Here is a 22,262-nt window from a genome sequence, read left to right on the forward strand (position 1 = left end):
TGCTAAAAATATCTATGTCAAAAGCAATGGGAGTTTAGTGCCTCAGACTTGGCGTTCTGGAAGACAAGTCAAGCCCCGTTTTCAGGACGGCGACTTGTAGGGGCTGGTGTTTCACCGAGAAGCAGCACATATGGACCACGCACACAGGCATTTCAGAAACCATTAAGCTAACTGCTCTGCCAGTAGGAATCCCTACCCGCTGATTATGCCATTTGAATGCAGCCTTTTAGGAGCTTTTTGTGGTGAAGAGGGAAGAAACCCGTATTTTGACTGCATATGTTTTCCAGTCTTCCTAATAGAGAATGATTTGGGTTCGCAGAAATAAAAACATGCAATGGATCATGCATGTTAAAATAAACCACAACCTAGCTGTAAGAAGAAGAGAGTAAGAGCAACATCTACAGACTCATGCTCTATAGAAAGGCCACGCACACACCACAAGAAATCCTATACAAGCCCACAAAATAGAGCTAAAACGAGCGTCGCTTGGGCCGTGTGGCCCGACCACTTGCACAGGGATGATTTTTTTAACACCAGCCCTTAACACTACGGCTCACTTTAGGCTTATGGTGAGAGAAATTTCCATTAGCCTTCGGGGAATTACATTTGCTTCCAGCTGTCTCTTGACTTTCAAATTTGGGGGATTTTTTTTTTCAAAGTAGCAAATACACATGAAGAAAGAAATTTTTAAATGTGGAAAGTGTGTGTTCTAACGTAGGGAAATTCATGACACTGCTAAAGCTGCAGTTTAGAAAGCATCTCCAAATTGCATTAGTTTAGAGAGATGTATATGAAATTAAAAAATTACTCCAAAATATTTAGAATGTAATCATAAAGTGAAACCAGCCCATTTTATTCATAAGAAAAGAATAAGAAAATCATTTTTAAATCTCTAGTATTCTTTCTGGTTGCTGCTATTATCTTGCTATTCCTGCTGTTGTTGCTGCCGTTCTTTTGCGAGTTCTGCTTCCTAGATCCCAAGTGTTTTGTGTGCCTTGATTAATCCTCACAGTTGCCTCTGTTTCACAGGTCCAGTCCCACGCAGCTCTCTCGATACCAGTCAAAACCGAAACTTCTGCAGAGGACTTGCTATTTTCGGGTCACACACACGTACAGCTGACTGCATGTAGCTGTATAACGCCCTGTGACTGCTGCATCTTCTCCGTTCCTTGCGCTCTGTCCCCTGCTTACCCACTAACTCGTGCCCCTGGACAACGGCGTTGTCTTCCCAAATGTCAACACAGCACCCGGAGCAATGGACACTAATGCTAGGGTAAACGATAGAACAGTAGCACTGGCTACTTTATTACTGTTGCTAGTGGTGTGTGCCTGTGTGCATTTCTATCCTGGGATAAAATAATGGGTAATAACATGCGGGTGTGGGCATTGGGCAGCTTGGGCACCATCTGGAAGGCCACGGAAGCCGGTGGAGAGGCTCCTATTGACTGCAGAGGGCTTCAAGTCAGGCCCCAAATACACAAGCAAAGGCAGAAAGCAGCCGCCCAAATCAGTTTGAGAGAACGCGCGCGCAAAAAAACGCAAAAGCAGCAGGTAGAAATGACACAAAAATGATCGAGTTTGCTCTTGAGAGCGGTCGACCCTCGCAGCTCTGCGTTAGTGCGAAACCACCTTCCCTTGGGAGCGGAGGAGGCCAAGGGAGGGAAAAGCAGAGAACAAAGAGGGAAGTGGAGAGAGAGGCCGAGAGACAAAGGGAGGAGAGCGCGGACAGCCAGGAACAGCGAGGGGAGCAGCGGGCGGGAGTGGGAAAGGGCAGCCATGCAGCAGCGGCGCTGGGGACCACAAGGAGGGGATGTGGAAAGTGGAACAATATCAGAGAAGGAAAATAGGACAATGAAATGCAGCACGACAGAAAAGAAAGAGCCTGGGGAGCTAGGGCTGGGCACAAGTTGGCAGAGAAGAAACTGGAGCTGATTGGAGATAGCGGGCAGGAGCGTGGAAAGAGTGAAGAGGGCACAGAAGGGGCAGAAGGAAACAAAAAAAGTAATGATGCAGCTCTGGGAAGAACTGGGTCATGGCAAGAAAAGGTAGCAACAATGCTAAGTACAGAGCAGAAAGGATGGGGACAGCGAAGGGGAGTGGAGTAACAAAAATGAGGCACTAGAAAAGTGAAGCTGAAGGGAAAGAGGAGGGGTGAAGGCCCCACAGCAGAAGGAACCTGATAGGAAGGGGAATGGTCAGGAGGGAGGACATGAAGCCAGGGGGTAGGCATGGAGAGTGAAAGCCTAAGTAGAGGGGGGAGGGAGACAGGACAGAGCCGCATGGGAACTGGCTGCACAGATCGCCTGCTTCGTTCCTGCGCTGTCGGTGATACTCCTTTGTAGCCTTCCTTCTTCCTAATTCATCCAGCAGCACCTCTCCTGCCTCTATCCCACTGAAAGAGCCGAGCCAACGGCTGATCCCAGGCCAAGTAGCACGATGTGTCTCACATCCACACAGTCATACCCAAACTTCCGCCCGGGAACAGCCCCTGGCACAAGCTGTAACTCAAAACAGACCTCAGCAGCGTCTGGGAAAGTTGGCCTGGGCCAAAACCACACCAAAGAACATGCTGAGAATGTGTTGTGGGTCACAGGACAGTGCCCTAGCCCCTGTCCTGGCCTTATTTTGTTCCCCATGGGAGAGCTGGTCTCGTGGCTTGGAGGCTGAACCCCAGATTTGCTCTGAATGTCTCCCCTGGTTGTCTCTTCCAGCATATCCTTCCAGGAGCTGGTGATGGGACTGAGCTCCTCAGATGCCAACGGGAACTTGCCAGGATAGACGTTGGCTCCATATGCCCTGGCTCAGACTGCCTGATCTCACTGGTGCGTGTGTCACCCTGGGAGAGGTGCCAGAAGCCCAGGCATGAGTTGCCCTCTCTTGGTGGAAAATGTGGAGCTGAAAGGAAAAGACCACGAAGTGCAGTGTGTGGCTGCATGGCCCATGAAGAGCAGCAGCTGGTGGAAGAGCTTGGTCAGCGATGTTAGATTCCACCTGGGAGAAACCCAATTTCTCTTATTTGCTATAGCCTGGGCAGTAACTGTTAAGTACAGATGCCTTTCAGGCTGCGGCTCTTCTCTGCAATGAGAAGAGGTGGCAGAGCAGGAGCAGATCAGAGAGCTAGGAAGGACTGGAGAATGGAGGAAGGCCAGAAAAACTAGGAGAGGAGGCAGAGGAGGGTGGTGTAGAGTCAGAAAGAGGCACCAGACAGAAACAGTGATATGGCCCAGGCGGGAGGGCTAGAGGAAAAGAAACAGTGAGGAGGGAGCAGGATACATGGGGTAGTGGAAGCTCCTCACTACACTTCGTCCAAGGCCGCAAACCCTATGGATGTGGTTGGAGGTGAGATGTGGTTGGGGGTGACAATGTGAACAGTTGATAGAGCTCTTGTAATGGGGGATGGAGCTCTCTCAACAGCCAAGAAGGGCTGCGTCTGCTGCTTGTGCTACATGGCCCTCTCGCCCCATGACCAGCGCAGCAGGAGGTGGTGCCCTGCTTGGAAGAGACTTTCTTGCTCACCCCAAGTAACCTCTTCCTGAGGCTGACTGTTCATCCCTGCTCAGTGTTGCTCTGTCCCAGACCCCGACTTGGGACCTTCAAGAGTGGGACCCTCTTCATGGCTATGCAGATGACTGGAAAGAGCCTCTGGGTCTTCATTCCTGCCCTTGCCCTTTCGGCTCTCCCGAACCCCAGGAGATGGCCTCAAGGCTACTGCTCTTTGGGCCATAGTATGTCTTGTGGGGAGACCTCCACTCGAGGCCAGTGAATATCCTGCTTTGTGTGACATTCCCCGGCAGGTAGCTGTGAAAACGTGAAGAGTCCTGAGCAGGATCACAAACATGAAGAGCTCTAAGCAAGATTCTTCACAGTGTCTGAGCTCACGGATGCTGAAAATGTAGCTCTCCAGAGGCATAAACTTCACCTAGGAGCACCAGCGTGCTAGAGATGCTGCAGATAAGAAGTGAGAGCTGCCGCAGCGATGCCCTCACGGAGGCATCTGCCACTCGCGTCCTCCTCACTCGTGGAGCCCACAGGGCAGGGAGAGGAGACCGCCAAGAGGAGATGCCCCTCTCCGAGGCGGCGGCGCCAGCGCCGCGGCGGGGCTGGGCCCGGCCGACCCCTCGCAGGCAGCCCCGGCCCGCGGGCCGAGCTCCCCGCTCCCCCGACGGGGACCCCTCGCCCTCCCCGCCCCGTCCTGCGGCGCGCGGGGCGGCGCTGGCCGGGCCGGGGCGGCGCTGGCCGGGCCGGGCCGGGCGGGCCGGGGCGGGGCGGGCGGGCCGGGCCGGGCCGCGGCGGGTGCAGTGGCCGCGCCGCGCGCGCCGCCGCGCAGTCCCCGCCGCGCCGCGAGCCGCACGTGGCGCCGCCGCCGCCGGGTCGCTATGAATGCGCGCCGGGCGCTGCTCTCCGCCGCCCTGCTCGCCAGCCTCCTGTGGGACGTACCGAGCTGCCGCCCGGCGCGCCTGCCCGCCGCCGCGGAGCTCGCCAGGGGCGGGCGGAGCCGCCGGGCGCCGCGGGGCCCCCGGGAGAGCCGCCCGCGCCAGGGGGGACACGGCGGGGGCCGGGCGCCGCCGCGGGCGGAGCCGCACGAGTACATGCTGGCCCTGTTCCGCAGCCACGCCGTGCCCGAGGAGCTGGGCACCAACGCCAGCTTCTTGCAGGCCCCCAGGTCCGCCGACACCGTGACGAGCTTCGTAGACCGGGGACGGGGTGAGTCCGGCCGCCCCCACGCGCGACGCGCAGCCCCTGTGGAGGCCGCAGCTTTGGCGGTGTTTCCCCCGCCCCACACTCCGTGGTGCTGCGGAAAGGTGGCTCTTTTGGTGAAGGGTGGAAGGATTTTGGTTGAAAGCAAAAGCCGCCGCAAACGCTGTGTGCGCGAAACGCTCGTGCGGGGCTGAGCTGCCCGCAGAGCCGCGGAGCGGTTTGTGTGTAAATGTCCCAGTGGGGAAAAAAATCGTTTTTGCTTCCTTCCCGTCTGCCCGAGAAAGGATCTCCCCTATCGTAAGGCAAACCTGGCGTTCAAAGCGCCGGGGGAAGCCCGTTTGCTCGCGCGGGCGCCGGCCGAGCTCACCGAGATGCCGCTGGAAACGCGCGGAGCGCCCGGGCCCGACGGGGCGGGCGGAGCGCGGCTCGGCCGCGGCCCCCCGCGCTCACTGCGCGCCCCTTAGAGCGTCGAGGAAGGCGCCCCAGCCCCTCCGCGGGCTGCGGCACCTCCGCGCCCCGGCCCCCCGCGGGGCCGCCTCGGTGTCCCCGGTGCCGCCGATGCCCTCGCCCTGCTCTTCCTCGTGCTGTAGCAGGGCAGCGGGGCGACGTCTATGGGCATCCAGGGAAAAGCTGAACCAACTCCCCCTTCCTGTGGCTCTGCACGACCCCAACTTTTTATTATTATTATTTTTTACGGTATCTTGACTTGCGCGCCGCTCTTCACAGACTAACCAACCGGTTCCCGATGGGGGTTGCATTCCCCTGTTCTCTCATTCCCCCATTCCCTCTTCCCCGTTCTCAGCCCCGCTCCGTGGCTGCCTCTCCTCTCCCTGCTCTGCCCCGCTTTCTGCGCTAAGAAAGTCCCTCCGCTGCCCACCCCCGAGCACAAAAACACCGCCAGGAAACCGCCTCCCTCGCCGAGCGGGCAGCCCCGGCCCCTGCAGCGCGGGGGCTGCGGGGAAGCGCGCAAAGTTGCGCCCCTTTCGCCCACGTCCCCGAGGGAGAGGGCACGCGGAGATTTGCTTCTGCCTTCGCCTTGTGGGCTTTGCTTTCTTCGCAGTGTTTAAGGAGGCGTGTGCGTTGCGGGGGCTGCGGGGGGGACTTGCTTTCTAGAAATCCGTTTTCGAAAGTTTAGCCATAAAAATGATCTCGGCTGCTTTCCTAAGAGAGGAAACGGAGGGCGAATTCTGTGGGGCGCGGGGAAAGGAAAAAAAAAGCCACATTCAAGATCATCTTATTCTTGATAACCAGAAGAAAGACAGTTAATTTAACAAATTTAGCTCATCTTGCTGCATGGGAGATTCTACTCCGAGGGAAGTGAAAAGCCTCACTTTTCCCCACTGATTTTGATTTGATGTGTCACGAGCTGTGACCTTCTGCTGGACCTTCTGGGGGTTGCTTAGCATCAAGCCACTGATTGGAGTATTTCAACTCAGTGATCTAATTGAGTGTTCATGTCATAACATATCAAATATTGTCTGGTCTCCCATAATGAAGTGGCCCAGCCAATGGCACATCACCAAAAACTTCAAGAGAGCTTCCGTTCCTCTGAAGTGGGAGCCGTTTCGCTGCCCACCTCCCCGTGGGCTCCTAGCCCGCTTAATTGGCGAGCTGCGGTTGCGCTGCTGATGAGCAGCCTTTGCTCGGGGAGAGCGGAGGGGGGGGACGTTTCTGGTGCTTCATCCGCAAACAATTTAGCGCCCAAAGTGACCCAGTTCGAGGGGCTGCTCTCTACCTAAGCGGGATTCGTGGCCCTACTTACCCGTTCCTTCGTTGAAGCATTTCAGGGGGCAGAGCAGCGGAGGGGGGCGCGTTAAAGTGGCTCTGGGTGACGCTTGTGCCTCGCGTGGCTGCTCCCACGTGGAGCCGCCCGCGGGAAGGGGCTGCGGGACCCCCTGTCCGCGGGCGGGACGGCGAGAGCCGCTCGGCGCAGCCTCCCGCAGCTGCTCCCGCTCGCACGGCGTTTCTTCCCTTCTTTAGAGCTCATGAGATCGCTTTCAGGCTGGCCTGGGAGCGAGCAAAGCCACCCCGCCGCATTATTTCCCCCCACCCCAAGCGTTAGCAAAAGAGCGCAGAAAGCGGGGAGGGGGTTTGCGACTGCCGCCCTCCACTCGCTCCCCCTTGTTACGGTCGCAAGATCAGACAGGAGCGCGCTGAATGTAGGAAAATTGCTGTTGGCACATGAAGTGACTCATTAAAACGCAGATGGTGCTCGCGCTGGCCTCGGCACCCCCGGCCCCGAGGCTCGGCGGCGCAATTAGGAGCGAGGAGGGCGGCGGGCAGAGGGAAGGGATCCCTAAAGCGGCGGGGAGCGCGGAGCGAAAACAAAACGCGGGCCGAGGGGGCGAGCGGAGCCCTCGGGGGCCGAGCCCCGCGCTCGCCTTCCCCTCTACGCCTGCAAATTTCCGCCTTACCGCGGAGGGGGCTGCACGCACGAAAAGTTGAGCTCCGCAGCCTTAACTCGGTCGAGACCGTCTCCTTTTCCACCTCGTTTTTTCTCCGCAGTTTCGTGTTGCGATGGGCAGGGCCCGTCGTGACTTCGCGGTTGCCTTCGGAGCACGAAGGGGGCGAGGGAGCAGGAGAAGAACGGGGGGATCCCACGCGCGGAAGTGGGAAATGGTCCCCCCCGTTCATGTGGCAGCACAAAAAGAGCGTAAATCCCATCCGAAGCTCAACGTGATTATGCGAAACAGCGGCTTTCTGGGAGGACCGAAAGCTGCAGTGCAGTGTAATCCGCGCAGCGCCTTTGCCCGCGCAGTGTTGTCGTTGGCAGAAGCAAAATGAAATATAAGCGCGGAAATATTTTAATGGGCAAGGAGGGAATTCACAACTGTTAATTATTTGGTGACCTTGTATGCGATTTGTTTGAGCTCCTTGTAAAAACACCAGCGCGGAGCCGCCGCGGAGCCGGGGACGCTCGCGGAGGCGGCGGAAGCTCCGCGTCGCCTTCGTCCGCGGCAGCTGCGATTTCTCCGCCGAGGCTGCGGGAATTGCGCGGAGCGCTGAGCGGGCCGAGGAGGAGGAGGGTGCCGAAGGCTTCGGCACTCTCGTTTACGAAGCACTCGCTGGACAACTTTTCTTTCCGTTTTGTCTTTGCTTTTAATTTTTATTATTATTTTATTGTATTTTTTTTTTTTTTTGCGAGCGGATGCGCGGGGATTCGGCAGTGAAAGGACCGGGGAGGGCAGTGCGGGGGCACCAGCCCCGTCCTCCCCACCGGGGCACAGTTAGCTCTGCCAGCCCGAGGGGCTCATGCAACCGGCGTCGAGCAATTCCAATTGGCTCCGTTTGGACTCATCGGTCAGTTTTAATTATGTATTTATTCATTTATTTATTAGCTAGGAAAAACCTCGGCGGGGCTTGCTGGAAGGACGGATTTTTATTTTTACTTTTTGGGGATGGGGGAAGGATGGAGCTCTTGGCTGCTGCTGGGGGAAGCCTCGCTGCCCTCATCTTCCTCCTTTCGCTGCCCTCTTCTCCTCGCTGTCCCATAGGAGCAAACAAGGCGCCTGGGGAACGCGGCTGCGGTTTGGAGCCCCCCCCTCCCCCGCCTGAATCCGCTCTGCGGGCGGGAGGCGACGTCCCTGTCCCTACTCGTGGCCAGGTCTGTGCGTTCGGTCGGTGCATCCTCCGCTTCCAGACGTATCGCTCAGAAATATCCCCCAAAGCGACCGCTTTCCTTAGCTCCGAGAGACCGAAACATTCAGTGCAATTTTTGCAACTTTTTTTTTTTTTTTTTAAGGCGGGGATGGGATGTCAGAACAACACGATTTCTCGTAGACGGAAGTATTTCGCGTAGCGAAGCGGTCGCAAACGGGGATGGGGACGCGGTGAGGGTCTCTGGGGCGGCTTCGTCCGCGGTGCAAGGGCCGCGGTGCAGCCGGAGGCCGGAGTTTGCGCGGCGGGGAGAGGAGGGGGTTCGAAACGCGCTAGAAAACGGCCGTGGAGGAGAGCCGGGAGGAGGAGGGTTGCAAAGAGCCCCCATTAGTTCGCTCAGATTTTGGCAGGATTCGGAGCTCGTCCCGGGAAGGTGCGGTCTTTCTCAGTTACTTGATGGCGAGGTGAACGAAACATTTAAATCTAATCACGCGATGTAATAAAAACCCACGGCGAGGCAGGCGCACCGAGAGGTGAAATTGAGTCCCGTCGAGATACCACACATGGAGAGGCAGAGAAACGCTCCGGAAAAAATACCTGTCAGCGTCGGGGCTCTGCAGGCGGCGTGCGGGCAGCCCGGCACCATTACGGGGATATATGTTTTAATTTCCAGATTATTGTTCAGTGAGCGTCTGCAAAGGGTCCTTGAACTGCAAATGTGCTTTTGGTTTGCGGATTTAAATATGGCTTGAAAGAGAATTTGGAAGGGGAAAATTCTTCTTGAATGTGGTTTGGGTATAATTTGCAGTGATGTAAAGTTAAGATCCGGGCCCTGATGAATTGGCCGGCAGCCCGGTACCTGATCTGCCATGAAAAGGGAAACTTCAGCGTAGCCTTCGTTAACCCCCGCCTCTCCCCGGAGCCCGGGCCGCCCGCGGGGAAGCGGCGCGGGGGAGCGGGCGGTTTCTCGCACGCGGAGCCGCGGGCAGCGCCGCAGCCCGGTCACGGGTCTGACGCCGCGGACGGGAAACGCTCCGCGGAGCGGAGGGAGCCGCGGAGGAGGCGGCGCGGCCCTTCCGCGCCCGCCCCCAGCGCGCCCCTTCCCGGACAGCGCCGGGCGGCCGCTTTCTTCTCCCTGCAGCGACACACGCTCCGGTTCCAGCCAGACCCCTTCCCTTCTGCTGCCCGCTCCCTCCCCGGCCCCTGCATCTTATCTTCGCTTCGAAAAATAAGCAGCAGAGAGTCGCAATAATGATGATGATAATAATAATGATACTTATTACGTAACCAGTCTTCATCTAAATGAACATTACGAATATGAACATTACGAATATAAACACAGCCCTTCAGCCCTCTTTCTGCAGCACGGCCCTCCTCGGTGGGAGATGCCTTTGCTGCTCCTCACCAACCGCTGCAGTAACAGCGATAGCAACAACCCCGCTGGCCCGAGGAAGGAAAAAAAAAAAAAAAAGGCAGATCTGAAACTGGCGGTTTTAAACCACGCATTTCGTTCCAGCCACTTCCATTTCTTCGGTTTTAAGGAGAAAAAAAAAAAAAAAAAACACAGAGAGAGAGAAGCCCCAGGAGGGTGCGATCCTGACACGAGGGAGAGGGGGAGCTGAGGACTCCTCTCTCCACCGTTTTTATCGCTTTCTCTGTGCCAGGAAGGCAACAACGTCGTTGCAAGGGAGATTCGCCAGGCCGGTTTCGACCTCAACTCTGAGGTACCGCTTTCTATTACTTTCTCTCTCTCTTTCTTTCTTTCTGGATCTCTTTCTCTTTTTCTCTCTCTCTTTCTCTCTTTCTCTCTTTCTTTCTTTCCTGGCTGCGTTGGAAAGGGGCCAAGAACAGCTCGGAATTCAGTATTCATCTGCAATTATTAGGCTGCAAGAGTGAATAACTAGCGTGTTTATCTGATCGGATTCAAAGCCGCTTATTTGAAATAATCGAGATTCCGCCCCCCTTTGGATAAAGGAGCGAGTGGCGAGCGCTGCAGGAATTGCCAGGAGTTTCTGGCCGCAGGGAGGGGTGTTTAATAACCTGCCCTTGCGACCTGCTCCCCTCGGGATACATCTCCCCGTTCCCCACCGTGCCAAGGAAAGTTACCGAGCGCCAAGGAAAATCGTCTGAACTCCCCCGACCGGCGAGCTGGAGGATGTTGTGTGAAAGCCCGTTTGAAATCCCCCCTCCGAAAAGCCCCCGGTGGCGGCAGGACCGGTCGGCTTGTTCCCCGCCCCGCCGAACAGGAGGCTGCGGCCGCTTTGGAGCCGCTTCCAGGCGCGGGCTCCCGCGGGACACGCGCCCTTCCCTCCCCGATCCCGTCCCGCGGGCTGGCGGCGCGAGGGGGGCTCCGGAGGGACACGGGGCTGGAGGCAGCGCTGCTCCCCAGCTCCTCCCTGTCCCCAGAGGGGAGCACCGCGCGGGACGAGCATCCCCCTCGAAACGGAGCTCGGCTCTGCCCCCAGCCCTGGGGTCGGGAAGAGGCGGTTCTGGTTCCCTCTGGTTTCTCCCAGTAAAGTGGGGGGCAGAAAGCGCTGCTAAAAGCGCGGCTGAAGGCAGCGCTGGGCGCAGTGAAAGTGAAATGCGAGGAGGAGGAGGGGCGGGGAGGCAGGACGCTGCTTGAGCCCTGCACATTCTTGCTCCAGGAATGCGCATCCCCTTCTGGCTGGAACTGCCCGACCAGCCCGGGATCCCCTGGAAGAGGGTCCCGAACAGCCCCCCTCTCTCCGCAGCAGTCACCGCGGCCTCAGCCTCCAGGGGCAAAAACGGCCCCAAAACGAAGTGCGACCCATGGGCCCAATCCTGGCCGGGTCACCGCAGCGAGAGGAGGCAGCTCTCGTTGCACTTCACTTTTCAGCGCATCATTTGTACTTTTGAATACCCACAAGGATGTTCTCCAAGCCCCAACTCCCCCTGCGCCGTGTGCCGGGCTGGGGACGAGGAAGGGCCCGGCTTTTCCCCAGCGATTCCCGCCGTCCCCGTGAACTCCGCGCCGCGGGCCGCGCTTTTGGGAACAGGCGGCGGCGCGGGGCGGCTTTCGGGCACGTTAATCCGCACTGATTAACTGTATGCTAATCCGCACCGATTTGTACTTCGCTTTGGAGAGTCTGAAGGTTTTGTTTGCCATAAATCATCCGGCTGTCCCCCCTGTCCCTAAGCAGTCTCCCCTCTGACCTGCCCGGGAGCCCTGAAGTTGTGAAACGCATTGATTAAAAATAGCAAAGACCTCTGAAATCAATAAATAACGCGGAGGAAATCAATAAATAAAAGGGAACTGCGCTTCTTGCTCCATATATACCCCTGGAGTAGCTGAGCTCGGAAAAGCGGCGAGAGGCTGCCGAGCAGCGGCTCCAGTGACACTTTTACTATCGAAATACACACAAGCTTTACTAGCTTCTGGGGAAACCCGGGGGCTGGGGGAATTTTTGTATTTGCTGGGTTGTAAACATTTTATTGGAAAGCGGCTCAGGGGAATCTGGTTTTGCTTTCTGCCCGGCGCCCCGCGCACGGACGTGTCAAAAAAGAAGTCCAGGTTTCCCGCTCGGCGCAGGGCGGGCACGGAGGGGCGCGGGGCCGGGTCCGAGTCCAGATGCGGGGCCGGGTCCAGGTCTAGGTCCAAATGCGAGTCCAGGTCCGAGTGCAGGTTTATGTCCGGGTCTGATGCCAGGTCTGGGTCCAGCTTCGGGTCCAGGTTCGTGCCCAGGTCCCGGCCGCCCCGTCGCGGGGTTCGGCAGCAGCGGCTCTACCTGCCGCCCGCGGCGCTGCCCTCCCGGGCGACCTCTCGGAAGCTGCCGCGGAGTTTCACTCACCGCAATTACTGTTTCTATCTCGCAGACGATCTCTCGGCCGCCCCCCTGCGCAGACAGAGGTATTTGTTTGATGTGTCGACGCTCTCGGACGCCGAGGAGCTGGTGGGCGCCGAGCTGCGGCTCTTGCGCCGGGCCCCGGGGGGCCGCCCGCCGCCCGCCGCCCCGCACGTGCAGCTCTTCCCGTGCCTCTCGCCGCGCCCGCTGCTTTCCCGCACCCTGGACGTGCGGGCAGCCCCGGCCGCCGCCTGGGAGGTCTTCGACGTGCGCCAGGGCCTGCGCGGGCGCTCCAAGCAGCTGTGCCTGGAGCTGCGCGCCTGGGCGGGCGCCGCGGTGCCGTCGCCGTCGGTGTCGCCGCGCTGGCTGGACCTGCGGGTCCTGGGCTTCGGGCGGCGGGCGCGGGCGCCGCAGGAGCGGGCGCTGCTCGTGGTCTTCAGCCGCTCGCGGCGCCGCAGCCTCCTGGGGGAGCCGGGCCCGCCCGCGGCGCCCATCGCCCTGCGCGCCCCGTCGCGGCGGCAGCGGCGCACGGCGCCCGCGAGCCGGCACGGCAAGCGGCACGGCAAGAAGTCGCGGCTGCGCTGCAGCAAGAAGCCGCTGCACGTGAACTTCAAGGAGCTCGGCTGGGACGACTGGATCATCGCGCCCCTCGAGTACGAGGCCTATCACTGCGAGGGCGTGTGCGACTTCCCGCTGCGCTCCCACCTGGAGCCCACCAACCACGCCATCATCCAGACGCTCATGAACTCCATGGCGCCCGGCTCCACGCCGCCCAGCTGCTGCGTGCCCACCAAGCTCACGCCCATCAGCATCCTCTACATCGACGCGGGCAACAACGTGGTCTACAAGCAGTACGAGGACATGGTGGTGGAGTCGTGCGGCTGCAGGTAGCGAGCGGGCGGCCGCCCCCCGGCCGCAGCCGGGCTCCGCAGGCAGCCCCGACGCCGCGGTGAGGGCCGAGGCGGCACCTGCGGCCGCGAGTGGGGGGCTCGGCGGGCGGGGAGCCCCCCCACACACCCCGGGCCGCGTTGATCTGGCGATCTGGCCCCTGCGATGCCCTGAGCTGCCGGAGCGGCCGGAGCGCCGGCTCTGAAGCGTTTCTGCCCCATTTCTGCCCTCTTTCTGCCGCATTCCTGCAAGATTACCGGCCAGAAACAGCCTACGGCCACCCCCTCCCGCGGAGGAGAGGACAAAGACAAAAGGAAAAAAAAAAAGAAACAAGGAATTGCTCGGGATTGTAATTACCAGCTAGGTTATGTTTTAAGACAATAATGAGAAACTGTGAAAAGAGCGAAGTGCCGCAGAAAGCCTGGCCGGGGGGGACGGCGACGGGGACGGCGGCGAGGAGCGAGCAGGGCACCGGGCACGGAGCCGGGCACCGCGCCAAGCGGCCCTCGCCCCTCTTACTGCAGCTGCAGCTTCCCCCCACACTCCTTTCCAGAATCGTTACCTTTTCTGGGTTTGCAGAGCTACAAACTGTTGGAAAAAAAAATAGAAAAAGAGAGAGAATAATAATATAAAATGCTAAAAAAAAAAGAGACTCGACCAGGAGCAATAATTTAAAAATGCACATTTTGCTTTGGATGCACTGTTGTTCATATAAAAGTTGTAAATATTTGTTTATTTAAACAGACTGAAAAGTGCAAAATGGAGATGAACAACATGCATTTTTTAATGTACGAAACATTATATGCACTCCAAATGTTATAATTTCTAATATTTTTAAAGTTTATATTTGAGTTGTACAGAATTAAGCATGAATCAAATATTTCATCCTTACATTATCATTTCCTTAAAATATTATTACAAGATTTAAATTCTGTTCTAATAATGGAGAAAAAGTTTTTTTTTTTTTTTTTTTTTTTTTTTTTTACTGTCTACCTCACTATAATGCAAGTATTTACAACTCTAAAGTTATCTGAGGTAAATTAATATTCAGAACATTTTTACAATACACCTTTACTGGACGATACTACAACTATTACTGTATTATTAAACCATTTTTTTTTCAAAAAGTCAGCTTGCTTTTATATGTTCTGTTATTTGAATAAGTAAGTTGAGTAAGTTCTCAAGTAAACATTGGCTCCAGTTGTCAAATTCTGTCGGGTTAATTTGGAGTAAGTGCCACTTTAAGACTTACTTAAAGCCATTTTTCTTATATGAAGACTTTTTTTTTGTATGCTCGTAAAATCTTTAGTTTCTTACTTGGTATATGCTGGTGGCATAAATATGCAAGAAGTCACATTATGATTTTACGTATTTTATGCAGTGATTTATGTTAATGTAATTGGGGGAATGCATTAAGTGGAAAAAATTCAGGCAAGCATTTGTAAATACAATCTGTACCGGGCACGTTTATATACACTGTATTATGATGACAAGCAAAAAGATAATGAATGTTTTATAAATGATATTTATTTTTGATGCAATGGGTAATATATTTATTAAATATTTCCTGGTTATCTCTTAGATAATGAAGAACTATTCAATGAGTAGCTGTTTCGCAGCCCTCTCGTAAGACTGGGTGTGCAGAGGCCCTGGAGAGTGTGGGGGCTCTGAGCTGGGTCTCTTCAAGGAAAGGTTCATCTCAAACGTGTGAGAGCTGGAAGAGCCCCTCACCTTGTAGCAACTGTGGAATGTGTGTGAAAACAAGGATCTTTTCATGGCAAGTGGAATTTTTTACCAGATCACAAGATCTGATCTCACACGTTTTTCTCTGGCAAATGCTCCGTTTCTGGGACTGGGATGTGAACAAAGGATTCCAGAGCTGGACCTGGGAATGTGAATGAGAGACTGAGCTACTACCATGAGGGTCCAACCTTAGTTTGTGTGCAGCTTTCCAGAGGGATACATCTGTGTGGTATTTAAAGGTGTTTCAAATTTGTGACTAAAAGTAAGTTTGGAAATAGCCGCTTTAAGGAGAGCTTTAGCTCTAAAGCCCGGTTTAGCCTGACCTAACTGTGTGGGGTCCCACTGCGCATCCAGTGTCCACTCTCATTATAACTGAAAGCTGTGGAAAAATGGCACAAAGAAAATCTACACACCAACAAGCTGGAATACACTCTGTAACAAAAGGCAATCAAGATAGATAAAATGTCATGAACTGGAAATGACTGTGATGTAAAAATCAGAAATTTTACAAAATTCACAGACAGCAAAGCACTTAAAGGCTGAATGAATCATCTCCTAATTTCACTGTCCAGTGAGCAAAGCATCAGATGTACAGACAGTGCTTCAGCTCTAATAATGCAGCAGAGCTTTTCAACATAAGCTCCTTCTAGTACAAAACCAGTATCGTTTCTATTACAAGCCCTTATTACATGCTCACGAGCAAGCTGGTTTTTTCCCATACACCTCAGAAGCTGTACTGGGGATTTTTCCTTGACAAAACACACTCTGAGAGGCCTGAGGAACCTCTCCTTAGAGGAAGTCCTGAAAGCAGCAGCCCTGAAGATTTTGCTGTATTGGATGTGCATGGCAGAGCTCTTTGTACCTTCTCCTCTGTTAGCTGATTTTGGGGAAACAGTTTCGATGGCCAGAAAAGGTTTGTCCCAAGTGGCTGTGCTTGTTGACCTCCAGGCAAAGAAGTGGATCTGAAAAGACACAAAAATGGTCAGAAGCTGGAGTATCTGTTTTGGAGACAAGTCTTTTGGATTTTGATATTAGAAGAAAGGAAACGCTGCCCTTTTTGAACATGTCTTTTGGATTCTATAGTTAATATGACATTATCTAAGCTTCTTTGGGCAAGTCTGCTCTTCCTAAAGATGGAACCTCTGCTTGTTTCCTTTTTTAGTTCTGCAATATTCTTTTGTACAAAACTGAGAAGGAGCAATGCAATTTGGAAAAGGAGACATGTAAGGATAGAGCAAAGCTGAGAGATTGTCTTTTCTTCCTCTCTTCCTCTCTCCTGTCCTCCCCCTAAGTGCTCACCAGTGACCCAAAAAAACCACCAGTGATTATTGTTTCAGCTTTTAGCACAAATAATGCAAGCTTTTGTTATGAAGCAATCCAAATATGGTAATTCCATGGAAGCACAGCTCAAATCAATTTGTCCTGCCAACCTAATAGGAATTGTCTTTCCCCTTTCTCAACTCCCCGTGCTCAAGATCGTATTCAAAGAGGGAAAATAACTTCTTTTATTATGTTGCTGGCCAGAAGAGGGAGCAGAATCTATTAAGTAGTGGGAAGGGATAGCAGCAAATAAAAGACCTCTGAAGTGAGCCGGCCTGATTGGGTCTTGTGTACCAGCCAACGTTTCGCAATTCACCCATCTCACTGACTGTGTTGCTCAAACACACCAAAACCACTGACATGTCCTTGAAGTATAGGTATGCGACAGAACAATTAAATACATAATTTAGTTTTTTTCATCTGTATGAAAAAAATACAGCAGGGTGTAAGCCCTTTGTGAGTGCTGTTCCTCCTTTTTAGACTCCAAACTCCCTCTTATGCTGACTTATAGAGGCTTTCATAATTTTGCAAATGATTTATGAGGATAAAAAGTGCCCCCCCCGTTGCCAATAGGCACAGCCTTCTTCCTTGCTATCTCCGTGTTGATGAGAGGTCATTTTACTGAAATGTGTAAAATAAGCATGTTTACTCTTACACAGATGTGTGACCAGAAGTACCTCAAATGTTAGCTGGGGTCAGAGCTGATCATCGTGTATGAAACATGTTTCTTTAGAAACTCCTAATATCTGTTTCAGAAGCCTATCTGATGCCTTGAGGAAGTCAAATGACTTAAATCTATACTTGCCAATCATTCAGAGTCTAGGCAGCAAAACAGTGGATTTCATTAGCCTCTAGTTTGTTCTGCTCTATAGAGGCCCATGTGCTATACAGCAGTATACTGCTTTAGAGGGGGGTTCTCTTGTCAGCATTCAGCTCTATTATATGATTAGATTTCCAAATATTTGCTCTTGTTTCTTTACAATGTCAGACTGGCTGTAAACTGTGGATGTTCCAGCTGTTCATTATAGAGAGAGGAGAGTCAACACAGTTCCACTACTCTGCTCATTGCCTGCCCCTTTCTCAATGACTACAGCCCTGAAAGCTACCACTCTTCCAATCTATGTTGGTTAATACGCATTATTATTTAGCACATTATATTTCTGGGTATTAAAAAGTGTTCTCCCAGTGTTTTAACCCGAGTTATTTTTTGCACTGCATCAGCCCAGAGCAACGTATGGGCTGCTATATTCGACCATGCGTTTTGGCTACCTCAATCTGCCACAAAAGTAGAATTGGTTTTAACTTGTTATTCAGTTGACGCTTTTCCTGGAACTGAGAAATCTATGATTGAAGTGGGGACTTTTATCCTGTAAGGCTACTTTTCCCGCTAATAACTTTCTGTCCCACTTTTTTTTTTTTTAAAGAATTTTTAGAGAGTTTTCCCCCTGTAGACCATTATTAAATCTGTGGAAGATGATTATTTTTCTGAATGTAAGATTTTTAGTGCACTTAACGCTTAGGAGAATACTAGGGTAGAATAAGTGAGGAGAATCCTAGGATGCCAACATGCTAATCTAGCAGCAAGAACTTTGAACCATGTGGCTAAGGAAAAGTGCAGGTGAAGAAAAAAAAAGGTGTTTTGGTTGACAATTCATTTCTAGGGTGGAAATGGGAAATTGCAGGAGGGCCGTAGAAGAACAAAAGGGATAACTTAAGGGCAAGCTGCCAAACATCTGAGATGTCTTTACACTAATGCTAAGAGTATGGAGAATAAACAGGAAGAACTAGAAGTCTCGGGACACAACAAAGGCTACAGTTTAATCAGCATCACACAGGCTCAGTGGAATAAATTGCTGCACTTGAATATTAGCAGAGAGAGTATAATTTGTGGAGGAAGAACAGGCAGAAAAAAGGGGAAGAGTATTATCTGGTCTATTAGGAATGTGTGTAAGGCCAGAAAGAGGGGAGGGACAGACTTGTTGAAGATAAAATGGAGCGGAACTGTAAAGCTTTCCTAGCGATTACTTAATGAGGAGGAGGAGGAGGTCAATGTAACATTTTTCGAGCAACTACTGTGAGTGTCTGGAGGATACAAGGTAGTGGTAATCGAGGACTTTATCTGAGTAGATATTTGCTGGAAGAGGAAAAAAAAAGGCAAGCACAGACAGTTTCTCAAGTTTTTGGAATGTGTTGGGACAACTTTTTGTTTCAAAGAGAGGAGACAGTTCCAGGAGACATGGCCAGATAAGACTGTGATAGATATGTCTAATAAAGAGCAACTTCCTAGAAGGTGATTTGAGCTCATGGGTCTGGGGAAAGGGATTGAGAGCAGGAGAGCAATACGAAATGATTCCTGTAAAGCAGAATTCCATTCTTTCAGGGAACAGGTAGAGAAGGTTCTGCAGGGAGGAACCGGAACGAGAGAGGAGTTGAGAGGCAAGTAGGAAAAAAAGGCCCCGTAAGAAGTAAGAAATCAGGGAAACTGAGTCAAGAGCTGTCTGGCCATCTGAAAACAGGGAGGCAACTCACGGAACGTGAAAAAAAAAAAGGATACTGCCTAGGATAAGAGAAAGGCTAATGTCTATAGAATGTTAAGGGCAGAAAAATAGGAATAAGAAGAAAAAAAAGGAAAGGATTACCACTTCCCTGGAATGGTGAACAAAGGATGAATGACACAGACCAAAGCGTGGAGCACCTTATCCTTTGCAAATAAGGGGTACCAGAAACCCAATGCAGTTAGGGCTAGTAAGAGAATTGAAAGGCAGGCCGGATTAGGGAAAAAAAAAAAAAAGTGAAAGAATATCTGAATAAAATATTCAAAGCAGAAGCGCTAATGACACTTATCTGGCATAATCAAAGAAATAAGCACAGCCAACTTTGGAATACTAAAAATTATCTTTAAGAACACTCAGAAGAATGATGAAGTACCCAGAAGTAGAAGAATGATGAAGTACCCAGAAGTTGTGCGTTAGCCAACCTGCCTCAAATACTTTGAAAAATACCAAAAAAAAAGCGCTTGATAAAATAGCCATTGCAGAATAATAACATGATAAAGACATCCAACATGAATTTATATAGGACAAATCATATCCAGCTAGTCTCATTTTCTTCTTTGATAAAGGTGAAGTGAAACTCAGGCACTTAAGAGGGAGTTCCAAATTATCTTGCTACATGAAAGAAGTGGTTTGGGATGTGTACAAAGAAATGTAATAGCAGGAAGTGCAAAATATTACACTTAAGCAGAGATAATCTTATGCATAAGCTGCACAATGGAAGAATTGGCTATATTATGCTTCTGCAGGAAAGAATCTGGTCTTTATAGTGGAATAAACATCTGCCTATGAGTTAACAAAACAATACTATTGCCCTATTCCAGGGTATAATACTGGGCCATTGTATGTAAGATGTGGTAAATATTCTTCAGTGCTTTGGACTGGTGATGGCTCAAATAAAGTTCTGTGTCCAGTTTTAGACAAATGCTTTCGCAGATCGTTTTCTGATGTCTTCTAGATCATTAATGGTCTGCTGACTACAGACTGAATAGCACTGCCTGGTGATTTAAGTGCATCAGGCATGACGTGGATATACCATGGAGACTGGGCAGCTCATGTCTGCATTGTGCTGGAGTCCACAGAATAGGCATTTTGGACTTTTCCCTCTCTCTGTGCTTTGAGAGGTGTTTTGAAAAACGACTACCAGGATGGATGGGCCTTGCTTGGTCTATCAGAAGAGGGAGCAGTGCAGCTCCTGGGACCTCCGTGCACAGAGCACTGTCTACAGCACTGCAGCTCATAGGGCCTTTTCATCACTAACGGCTTGAGTCCAAGGAGATGTGGATGCCATGGCATTCCTCTGCAATTCACCTATGCACTCCTCTGCAATTAGCTCCCTTGAGAAATATAGGCCTGCATTTTCCTCTTAAGGTGGGAATAAGGGGTTTTATTGTGATGCCTGTTATGGCCCCTAAACTGAACAGCACTCCTGTGGAGATGTCACTGGTACTGAGCACAGTGGAATAAAGGTCTCCCATAGCTTTATATAAAGCATTTGGTTTAATGCACCCAGCTGAATGCTCGAAGATAAGGCATTTTGCTCAGTCCTCCTCCAGCAGCATCCTGTACTTCGTAACACTCTCTTGTTGCTGTCATAAAGGAAACATGTCTATGGCATGACAGCAATATCCTATTCTGATAGGCTTCTGTGAATTTACCAGACTAAAGATGGTTTTGATGCTGATATGTTCAAATGAGACCAAAAAAGCCCAAACCGCAACTTCCTCAAAAAAAAGTTTTCTCAATTTTCCAGTGAATGTTGTTCACCAGGCACAGTTCGTGTACTTGCAGTTGAGTCACCAGTACTTTTCCAAGACCATTCCTTGTCCTCAAGCATGTCCATATGGAATTTCTGTTGTTCTCTGTGTCACTTACTATTCATAGTGTGGGATTACTATTCATTCGTGGGATGAACTCTGCAGAGGAGATTTGAATCTTATCGTGATTGCCCAGGTAAAACACACCAAAACCTCTGGTCCATCATGTACCAGCAGTCCTTCAGACTCCACGGAAACAGGTCTCAAATGCACCTGTGTCAGGAGCTCTGAACAACAGTGAACTAAATATTGCTAATCAAACTATTCATATATTTGTTCCACCTCGGAATAAGGTCGGCACTGAGTATGTCACAGGCTCTGGAATGTTCGTTGCTTTGTTCTGTTATTTTTGAGTGAAATAAATTACTGCTGTCACCCAGAACTGGAATTCTGTAAAACATCCTCCTCTTCGTTTTTGCCAATGCCTAACACCAATCTCTGTGAGCAGACTATTCTAACTCACAAGCCTGATATTATACTGCCCTCCTATCTATCATTCAGGTGTTGTTTCTTTTTGTTCTTGTAGCCTAGAGCTCCGTAAACCTATTTAACCTGGGATTTACCTCTGCCAAAGGCAGCTCTGCTGGGAGGCTGTGCAAACAAATTCATCACTGACCAAATGGGCAGCAGGGCTGACAAATGTAAAACAGCTACTGCAAGTCTGTCTGAAAGGGTTGGGGAGAGATAGAGGAAATAAAGGAGAATTGTTGATCATTTAAGGACTTTTTGAGTTTTTCTGACTCTAAATTTCTTCCTAAGGAGGAATGGGCCTCTTGGGGAGGTGGAGAATGTGAAAGGGGCATAACCAGGTGGGATCACTCTGGGCCATTAGAAGTGTGGCAAATAATTTGAAAATGCTGGCATTTTTCTTGATCAAAAGAGCCATCTTTCTATATTTCTGTGGAGTTTTCTCTTGGTCTTGTTGACTAGTCATAACAATCGTCTGTGCAGCTGACTGTCTTCATGACACAATTTCTGGATTTTTCCTTTTTGCTGGGTGCTAGAATTTGCAGGGACACCTACTCGTAGCTTTCTTTTTAACATTTCAATGTTATGAGATTTGAAAGAGCTAAAGTAGCTCAGAGAAAATGTACGCTTACATATCATACTTTTTATGGCTTGATATTTTTCATGTATCTATCTCCTTACATTGCTAGCTCTGGGTCTGCTCTGCCTGCTTGTGGTGACCAGTGGGACAGGTTCCTCAGCATGACAGTGGGATTTGTTTCAGGTGGTGTAGCCTGGTAAGGCCTTTGCTTCCTTTCTTTGGTTCTGGTCTTTTCTGCTTGTGGCAGAGCTGTCACCAGAAACTCCTGGGCATGTAGGTTCAACTCTATTCTAGCAGGGGGTGGCTTGTGTGAGGAACCATACGCAGGCAAATCCAAAGCAGATTGTTTTATGCAGTGTCAAATTCTATGGAGATGGAACATGATATGATATGTTGAAGCAGGATATATAGCATATGGCCATAATTCAAGGAAACACATTTATCCAGCTGGATACCTGCTATTGAGTTGGAAAAAACATGTGTCCTGCATTCTGGTAGGCTTCTACTAAACAGTGAGAGGACATGAAAGTTGGATCGTTTCTGGCATGGAGTATCAGCTAATGCTGATATTTCTCTCACTGTTGTTGCAACAGGGGAAGCACAACCTGAAAAGCTTTCCTGAGCTCTGCAGCCCTGGGCACTGCATGCAGATAGGCTGGTGACTTCAGTGGCTCTGTATTAATCACCAGCTGAGGCCTCCTACTAGGCAGGGGTAGGCTGTGCGAGCCGCTTCTCCTGGGGTTCAACTGCTAAATGCCTCGTGGTCAGACCTATGAGTAATTACCTGCCTCAGCCT

General features: G+C 51.6%; 1 protein-coding gene across 1 annotated transcript; it reads left to right on the forward strand.

Annotated features, from left to right (window-relative positions):
• Window positions 1-4,376: 4,376 nt before the first annotated feature.
• Window positions 4,377-13,057, forward strand: GDF6 (growth differentiation factor 6). The gene is made up of 2 exons (XM_088533642.1): window positions 4,377-4,704; window positions 12,130-13,057. Exons 1-2 carry the CDS (start codon window positions 4,377-4,379, stop codon window positions 12,987-12,989), a joined length of 1,188 nt encoding a protein of 395 aa, XP_088389768.1. The 3' UTR covers window positions 12,990-13,057.
• The last annotated feature ends 9,205 nt before the right edge of the window (window positions 13,058-22,262 follow it).

The sequence above is a fragment of the Tinamus guttatus genome, unplaced genomic scaffold (genome assembly GCF_059628265.1).
Source record: "Tinamus guttatus ecotype Peru unplaced genomic scaffold, ASM5962826v1 Tinamus_guttatus_pri_ptg000510l, whole genome shotgun sequence".
Taxonomy (NCBI): Eukaryota; Metazoa; Chordata; class Aves; order Tinamiformes; family Tinamidae; genus Tinamus; species Tinamus guttatus.